At 43.4% G+C, this 8,965-nt stretch overlaps 1 protein-coding gene across 1 annotated transcript; it reads left to right on the forward strand.

Annotated features, from left to right (window-relative positions):
• The first annotated feature begins 212 nt into the window (after positions 1 to 212).
• On the forward strand, positions 213 to 6,903 carry CIMIP4 (ciliary microtubule inner protein 4). The gene is made up of 4 exons (XM_041713555.2): positions 213 to 405; positions 2,093 to 2,240; positions 3,471 to 3,581; positions 3,789 to 6,903. The coding sequence occupies exons 1-4, from the start codon at positions 397 to 399 to the stop codon at positions 3,875 to 3,877; spliced, it is 357 nt and encodes a 118-aa protein (XP_041569489.2). The 5' UTR covers positions 213 to 396; the 3' UTR covers positions 3,878 to 6,903.
• The last annotated feature ends 2,062 nt before the right edge of the window (positions 6,904 to 8,965 follow it).

Genomic DNA, 8,965 nt, shown 5'->3' on the forward strand with positions numbered 1-8,965 from the left:
AGGCAGCAACAGGGTCTGAACAAGAAGGCTGAGGTCGGAGAGCCCATGTGAAGCATTTGGAAATGTTAAAGATCCATTTCTGATGAAATACGGTCTTTTTTTATTATCATGACTGTTAGGAAAGTCTCCATGAAATCCTGTATGTGTGATGAGAACTTTTGGGCACAGGTAATTTAATGAAACATGAGCCTTTTACTCCGTTCCTTGTGAGGATAACCCTTCTCTACACTGTAAAACTTCATCTTTCCCATGGAGCTGTAGCCCACAGCTCATAGAGGGACGGAACATTGTTCCCTAGCAACCACCTCGACTCTTCAGCCTTCATCCCGCCTCCATACCTGGACTCCAGCAGGACCTGCCAGCTTCTACAAACCACCAGTCACCACACCAGGGATCATGGACCAGGTGAGAGAGGTGGTTATGGAAGAGGCTTTGCTCTCGGTTAATCATAGATATTTGGATTTTTTTAATCCCTTAAAAAAAAAGGAGAGAGAGAAATGTCATTTTCACATCCATGGGGCTCCTCAGGTTTGGAGTCACTGAAACCTCCTCACACTGTAGAGACCCAGTCAAATGTGGAAGGGCTATGAGCCCACTCTTGGCCATGTCTGGAGGCTGGTGAGGGTGGCCATTTCCCACATCTGTCTAAGGAGATTTTCTGCCTGAGAAGAACAACCTTCCTTAAAGGCTGCATGTCAGGAAAGTCAGTGTTAGGCTATGCTAAACATTTCGTTCAGAAAGAAAGATCACATTTAACCCTCTTTAGCTCTTTGATCAAGATACATCTTCTCTGATTGGTTGCCTATTGTCCCTCACAGAATTGGTTTAGCAAAGCAATAAGTAGACATACTTCTGTGGTTTCTGTTATCCAGGAGGATGGCAAAATGGCCTTGACGTCCTTCTTGACCTCAAAATGTGGGATTCTCTGAGCAGTGGTTTGACTTTGGACCTTCAGAGTTAGGAATAAAATTAAAAATCACAATCACATGCAGTTGCAGTGTTTTTATAACATCGTACATATACAGTTACAAACTAGAAAGTAGGAACAGTTGCAAGCTTTGGTGTCATTTTATCCAAGAGGAGCTGGGGAAATTATTGATGAAAGGGATTTGGGAAATGAACACATTTCCTCATTACACAGAAATTCTGCTTTGTTGGAAGAAATGGGAGAGGAGGAATCATCAGCAGACTGGAAAGTTCTTCCTACCAAATATAGTAATAATAACAAACAGACATGTTTTTGTTTTAAGTAGGAGGTGGGAGTTAGCACAGCAGTTTATTTAGCAGCAGCTTCCTGCACTTTGATCATGTGTAAGTGTATGGCTCTTCTTTAAAAAGAAAGAAGAGTGATAGAGAAAAGAAGCAGATCATTCCCTGTGAGTCAGGACTGGCTTCCTCTCCTCATGTCTTGTGGCTCTGTTCTTTTTATGGGAGAGGTTCTGCAGAGCATGCAGCACTGACTCCTGGAGTCTGGCTGATACAGTAACTTCAGCTTCAGGATCGTAATACTGTGTAAGACTTGGTGCTGCAAAGACCTGTCTCAGTGTAAAACCCAAGCTGCTGCTGATTCAAGCTCCCTGGTGGAGCACTAGGCTTCCTATCCCATGGGCTGGCACCTTCATTCCCACAATTGCCTCAAGAGCAGAAGATAAGACCTGTGTCATGTCCTGAGCTAATCTGACGAATCCAAACATACATTCCTACCTGATCCAGATCCCATTTGCCAGGCTGCTAGTGCCAGCAGGCTCACAATTACCATATTCCACCACTATGGGCCAGGACCTCAGTTTTAACTTGTCACAGCCTTTGCATGGGCTAAACCTATCAAGTGCCCCTGGGATGAGGAGCACACCCAACAAGCAGGACATAACAGAGGGTTACACAGATGTTCCCTCTGCAGGAAAGGCACTTCTTGTCCTAATTGTCCCATGCAAATGCAATGCCTACAGAAGCCACTAAGGGAAATTCAAGGACAGACCCAGGTCCCAGGGATTAGTCATAGCTCAAAGAGCTGTGCAGGGGTGGAAATGCCAGAAGTTTTTTGCACTTTGGGAATGTGGATTGAGAGTTTCCCTCTTGTTTGTATTTCCAGAAATGTCAAGCTGAGGACAATGCAGCATTAGAAATGGGTCAGAAAGGACCCAACGACTCTACTGAAATGACAAAAAACTCCTTGACCTGGGCATCTCTGTCGGATTATCAACAGCTGGATTACAATTTGAGAGTAAATCTCTTCCAAGGTGAGGGGACACACCACCTACCCCTGACCTTCAAAGGTGGTTCCATCTATGCATTGCCAGGGCTCAGGTAGCCACATTGCTGTGGGTAGGGATCTGACCATATATAATAATCACTTTCCCCTCTCATTCCTTCTATCCAAAGTCACTGCTTTTCCAGGCTGTAGTACCTGAGAAACTGGAATCTAGACACTCTCATTTTATGTATTCTATCCCTTTCTTTTCTTTAACATTTTTTCCCCACAGTGTGAAAAGCAAACGTGAGTCATAACCTCTGTCATCCTGTCCAGAGTTGTCCAAATGGACACCACTTGCAATTCAATGTTCCCTGTCGTCTCCAGTTGCTAGTTACCTGCAATTCCAGTACCAACATCATTTCTCTTCCAGACCTTTAGACATGTGGAACTCTGAAATATCTTTCCCTAACCTCTGTTTCCAAGGTTCCCCAGGATCCCTCCATCTAAGCACATATTGAAAACTGAGCATTTGTCCAAGAAACTCTGAAATAATTGTCCCTGTTCTAGTTTCTCATGTACCAACATAAGGCAGATTCCTTTTCCTTATACAGAATGTTCCATGACAAGACCTTGCTGAGTATTGAGGACTGCATTGTCCTGGGTTTGTGTGGTCACACAGAAAAGAAGGACATCTTTCCTCAGGGAGCTCAGAATCAATGTCGTCAAGACAAAAGTGTGATTAAAAGGAAGGTGAAGAGGAAAGGGTTAGAGATTAAAACAAAGCCCCCTCGTGGCTACAAGTAAAGAGGGGATAAATAGAGAAGTCACAGTTGGCAACTCTTTGTTAAGTATTGTGGCAGAAAATGAGATCAAGAAGGCCTGGAGTGGTAAGATGGTGGGGGTTTTGTGGAGTTGTGATGCTAGTAGCTGCTAGGAAGCTAGTCACATGGATAAGGAGATTCAACAGGAGGTAAGTGGGCACTTGACTGAAGAAAGGGCACTGGGATACAAATAAAGATGATACCTTGCAGCACCCTCTGTGTGCATCTCATACTTGAGGATAAAAAGCAGATAAATTGGCAAACACAAGCAGCTTCCTGGGTGGTGATGATGAAGCTATTGTTCAGCACCCAGCCTCAAACCTGATCGAAGGTACTGCAGTCAACACAAGCCTTTTCTTGAGCCATTGCAACTGCTGGTGTTGCTCCTCTGCTCAAATCCAGGACTGCAGTAGGGTGATTTCTACATAAAATTCCTTATTTGCTGTTCCTTGCAGGTGGCCCACTGAAGATTCAAAGCTTGATGAGAGATTCCTACACCCCTGACATATTTCAGAAGGCAGTCATAGATCCCAGACATTGGCATGGAAGGACAATTACTGAGCTAGGTATGACTTCTGCCAGGAAAAGTACATTGCTGAATTCCTGAGATGGATGCTGCTTCTGCCAAGGACAAAGGATGAATTTGAACAGAGGCACAAGGGGAGTAGAAACTGGCATTTTAACAAGAGAGAAGCTCTACAGCTAGAATAATCCTTGGGGTATGATAGGACTAGGAGGGAAGCTGTAACTGAACTGATTTGCCTTATTTACAGGGAGATGGTATGAGAAATACTTCCTAGATATTAACGTGCAGAAAGCTATGAAGAAGAAATATGGGGGTGGTAAAAAAGACAATTCCTAGAAGATGAAAGTTGAAGATTGGAGTGCCTTCAACAATGAGCCTTTTTTCTTTCCACCATCCAATAAACCTGCCAGTGAAACCTGATCCCATTGCCTGCTAGCTGGCAACAGCAGATTTGGTCCTGGTGCTTTCTCCCCTCTCTGTTAAAGTGTCTCTGGGAAGAGCAGTGTGAGATAAGTCTGAATATGCAAACAAGAAAAAAATCACTTTGTTTTTCCCACCACTGGTACGGTGGGAAGGATTATTGTGTGAGGTCCGTACCCTTGCAGAAGGATGTTGTGTTGAGAGGAACCCACACAGAAATTCACCTGCTCAGCATATAAATTGGAGCAGGACCTGTGAGTGGTGTAAGAGGGCAGTGGTGAAAGGGGTGTGTGTTTGTGAGCAAGCTCATGTTTGCCAGAAGATTCATGACACTTTGACAGCTACCCCTGCAGTCCAGAGAGTACAGAGATGCGCTGGGAACCAACCAGGGTTGTCCCAGCAGCAGAAATGTGCTAAAGCAAATGGAAATTCACCTGAGAACAGGTGGCATCAGGCTGTTTGTGAAAGCTTATGGTATTTACAGGCCAAGCTAGTGAAAATAAAACCAAAGAAACAGCAGTTTATTCCACCTAAAGGGAACAGGAAAGATGCAAGAAGCCTCAGGAATCCTCCAATGCACAAATCACCCCACAATGTGCATGTACCCTTACTGAAGCTCTCATAACCCCCACATGCCCCCACAGAACTTTACCTAGCTCAGAGGTAAGTGGCTCTCAGAGAAAAGCACATGCATCCAGCATCAGTATGTACAACTTGGAGTTCGGGACTGGATCTGGGCAGTAAGTAAGGACCACCCAAGGGCTGAATGATGCAGGATATGCAGGGTCTTTAGTGCTTCCTGATGTTTTTTTCTCACAAATTTAATGGTCTTTATTGCAGAACTCTGCCTTCCAGCTCCAAAGTGTAACAACTTAGTGCAGCAATCACAAAGTACATTTCTGGGAATGGCAATGCCCTGTTCTTCCCTGTCTGGGCCTAAGCTCTCACCATTTTGGAAGATTGATGCTTTGCTCAATAATATGAACTGTTTTGGGACAGAATTAGGATTGTTACTTCACCATTGGCTGGTGATTAGACAACAGTATGCTGACTTTGTTAAAGTAGTGAAGGAGGTTAAAATTTAGCTAACATGATAATCAAGAGATAATCATTTTCCACCACCAATAATTAACCGAATGTTTCCAGGCAGATGTCCAAGCCTTTCAAATTAAGGAGACTGGCCAAATTGCAGCTTGTAGAAACCTCCCTGTGGGTTTGCTTTGTACATTAGTACTGAGTGGCTGCTGTCTGAGCACACACCACTCTCGCCTCCCCTGAACAGCACAGCTCTGTAGGAACAGCAGGCTCTCTGTGTTGCATCCAGCACTGATGGCCAATATAACCCCAGGTATATAATGAACACTGTCTTCTGAGACCACTGCAGGTCCTAGTCCAGAAAACATGGAGCTGAACAGAAATCTACTGATGTTGTTTGGCATACTGGAAGCAGGCAGTTCAGGGCGCAGTCAGCTAATAGGCAATACATAATGTGGGATGAATCCACACATAGATGTACAAATTTGTTCCTACTAGACATTAAAAATGCCTGCTAGCCATTAGAAATGGACACTAGAGCAAGCAAGCAGATTGCAGGATTATAGTTCAGCTGGAAGCAAATGCTCTTTTACTATTCATGAAGGGCTCATTAAAAGAGTAGATCAGAAGAGAGATGGACTGAAAGGTCCTGTTGGTACACCACTGGGCACAAAATGGGGTATTTGCCTCTTGCAGTGATATGAAGGTACTGTGTACACCTTTTACAAATGAAAATATTTTATAATCTCCTAAATAGTATACAATACTTGGTGTTGTATAATGCACTCAAATGGTTGACAGCTGTTTGATGACAAATGAACATACCTGTGTCAATCCCCCTTCATCTTTGCTTTGCCAAGTGGTACGGCTCAGGCAGGAAAAAACACTTTCAGACAGGTGACATAAAAGCTGCAGAGATAACTGAGATTATAGTTTTCAGTAAGGCAGCACAGCTGCTGGGGGCAATCAATACCTGAAGTCTTTGAATGCTGTACAGACTAATTTATCCACAACCGTGGCAAAGAACATTTTCCTGTGTGGAACTTTTTGTTTTAGAGTGCTTTGGATATCCAGACACATACATGAAAAGCCAGCCTTGGAATCTCCAGGTACCATGTCATATGTAGTTAGACAAGAACAGAGTTGAAATAAGTGCTCAGCTCACTGCAGCTGAAATCTCCCTCCTATTCATTCTTCAGCTCTCAACAGTTCATTCCTTCTTGCTTGTTTTGTGCTGGTGTTGGCGCTTCCCTGGCAATGCTCTGAAGTGAGTCAAATTGATAAACCAGCAGAAAATCAATATGGAAGGAAAACCAAAACAAAACAGAAGTTAACAGGTTAACCAATTAAAATTTCTAAGCGAAGGGTCTTATTGCAGACAAGGCAATGAGTGATGGGATATGCAGATCTGTGGAAAGAAGAGTAGAAGGAGAATGGAGGTGGAAATAGCCTTTCACTGCCTTTTTTTATGCAGCAAGAAATTAGTTTGCCTCCACTGTATTGTCTCACAGAACGCAGTGCTTTGCAACACGGGTAGCCCGTATTTAAGTGGTTTTACAGGGTCTGATCATTGGGTGGCAGCTCTGAGCCAGTGTTTTTACCTGACAAGTCAGAAATTTGAAAAAAAAATGAGTTCTTCTCTGGTTTAGCTAAACCATTCACTGAAATTGCTATTTAAGAACTGTTTAGGTCACCTCTGAACAGTCAGTGCACTTGAAATATAATCAGACTACAAGGATTTGAAGTAGAATAAACCAGTTTCACCCCAGCTTCTGCAGCACTCTCCCCACAACTTTTTCTAGCAGTAATGGCTACTTCCCAGTTAAGGTTCATGCATCACTGCAGTTAAAGCACAGGTCATTTTGCAGGGTATCACTTTCAATAAATATTTCCTATTATCCAAACAATATTTTATTTTTCTTTTAATTTAACCCACTGACCTCTCCCTACCTCATGCTTTCCTGAGTGATTTCAACCTTTGGTGTCTAAACTGTGAATGACTTGGAATTGCTCATATAAAGAGATGGTGACAACTGTAAGAATAGAAGACAGACCCTGCAAAAACTCCTTTTAGCATCTTCAGCCAGCTCTATGAGTCAATGCTTTGTGCTGCAAACTTACAGGGAAGTAAAACTCAAATTCAGAGCCACATCTATGCTAAGTAAGCCCAGTATTCCTAAAAGAATAGAGTACTTACTGCTGATCCTGCCTATAATGGGATAAAAGGGAAATCCAGCACTGCTTGAAGTGACAAGAGATCACAACAAAAAGGGAGCAGGTGAATTGACTTCAGTGGATTTCACTCTCAGGCACTGAGTTTAAAATACAATTGTGTCTTATATTTGAAGGTATTAAAAACTCTTATTCATCGAGAGAATGGTGATTTGAGGGTTAGGAATTACCTGTGGTGCTCCACTTGATAGTGTTAGAGCAAATGAGCCAAGGAGCAAGAAGGGTATAAAACACAACCAAAACTCAAATGGTATGTTCCTCAGGGTTCACTTTGTCCTTTCCTTGCCACAGATTCCTCTCTGACAGAGCCAAGGCTTCATGGATTGAAGCTGGAAGAGCAGTGACCTGGTGTCAGGGGTGGGATCACTGTGCTTGGAAACAGTACAAGCAGTTTAAGAACAGCAACTCCTTACAGATGGAGAATAGCTCTCTCAGCTTTGGGAAAAACAGGAGTGAGGGCTACATTGAAAAATATACAAGAAGGTTCTATTGCTGATTTTAATGAACAGGCCTAGAATTTTTATGCTGAGTTGCTGTTTTATCCCTCTTAATAACATTCCTTTTCTTTTAAACACTTGGATTCATTGCTTCTGAGTAGGAAAACTGATTATCCAAGCTCATTATGTGCCCAAGTGAAATCATTTTCTTTTCCTATAACCCGAGAGCCTTGAACTGAAATTGATTAACTATTTTTAGAAAGAAGCTTTAGCTAAATCTGCCTTCTTTCCCTGCCAATCACACCTATCAGGGGAGTGCAAAACAAGCCTGTCTGAATGCAGGTGCCTAGGAATTATGGCCTGTCCCTTTTACCAAATATATTAATATACCACTAACTAAGAAAGAGGTGGAAAGAGACATTTCACCATCTTGGACTAGCAGCTGGAGAGGAAAGGTAGCATTTTTTAAAAGAAAATGAGATAATAGTGATGTTATATTTCAAATTTTTGGTTTGGTTATCTAACACCCCTGCAACTCCAGCGGGCTTTTCTGAATCTCAAGGCTGGCTACTTTCCTTTTCCAACGGTTTTCTTTAGGGTTCTGAAGACCCTTGCAGTGTCTTCCCTGCCACTGTTGGATGAAAAAAAGCACAGGACTTGGCTGCTACTACGAGCTCTGTAGCTGGCAGCTCTCTCAGGTGCCAACTGCATACAGACAGGAGATGACCTAATGGGGTACACTGTCTTCCAGGAAGCAGAAGGAACCTCTGGCCACATCTTTTGCACATTCCTCCGAAGTTCCAAGCTTCAGACTTTTCTATGACCCAGGAAGAGGTCAACAGTCTACTGCCAACTACAGGTGTCCCAGTTCCAAGATACAAAAGCACAATTCAGCTTTTGAGAAAAATCCATGTTTTTCATGTAAATAAAACAGGGGCAGGGGCCATTCTCTGGCTGTCTGGTAAAATGCCACAGGCTGGCTGCATCTGCAGACTTGCTGGTCTCCTTGGCCTCCCACAGAGCCTCTGTAATGTAAAACACAGATAAAGTTCTGTGTCTCTGATTCATCTCAAAGTGCCCGACACACTGTGTTACAGCTGTACTCTGAGTGGAAAAGGATGTGCTTTGCCCAGCCTGGGTGCAAAGCCTGCTGGAATGCTGCTGAAGGACACTGCACACAGCCTCAGCTGGTGCAGTTGTGTCTGTGTTGCCCAGCGGGAATTGTTGCTACCCTGTGCTATCTCCCAAATGGTGCCAGGTTGTTATCTTGGAGAGCACTGGTTGGCACAGGCAAAGCCAT

Source organism: Taeniopygia guttata, chromosome 1A (assembly GCF_048771995.1).
Source record: "Taeniopygia guttata chromosome 1A, bTaeGut7.mat, whole genome shotgun sequence".
In the NCBI taxonomy this organism is placed as follows: Eukaryota; Metazoa; Chordata; class Aves; order Passeriformes; family Estrildidae; genus Taeniopygia; species Taeniopygia guttata.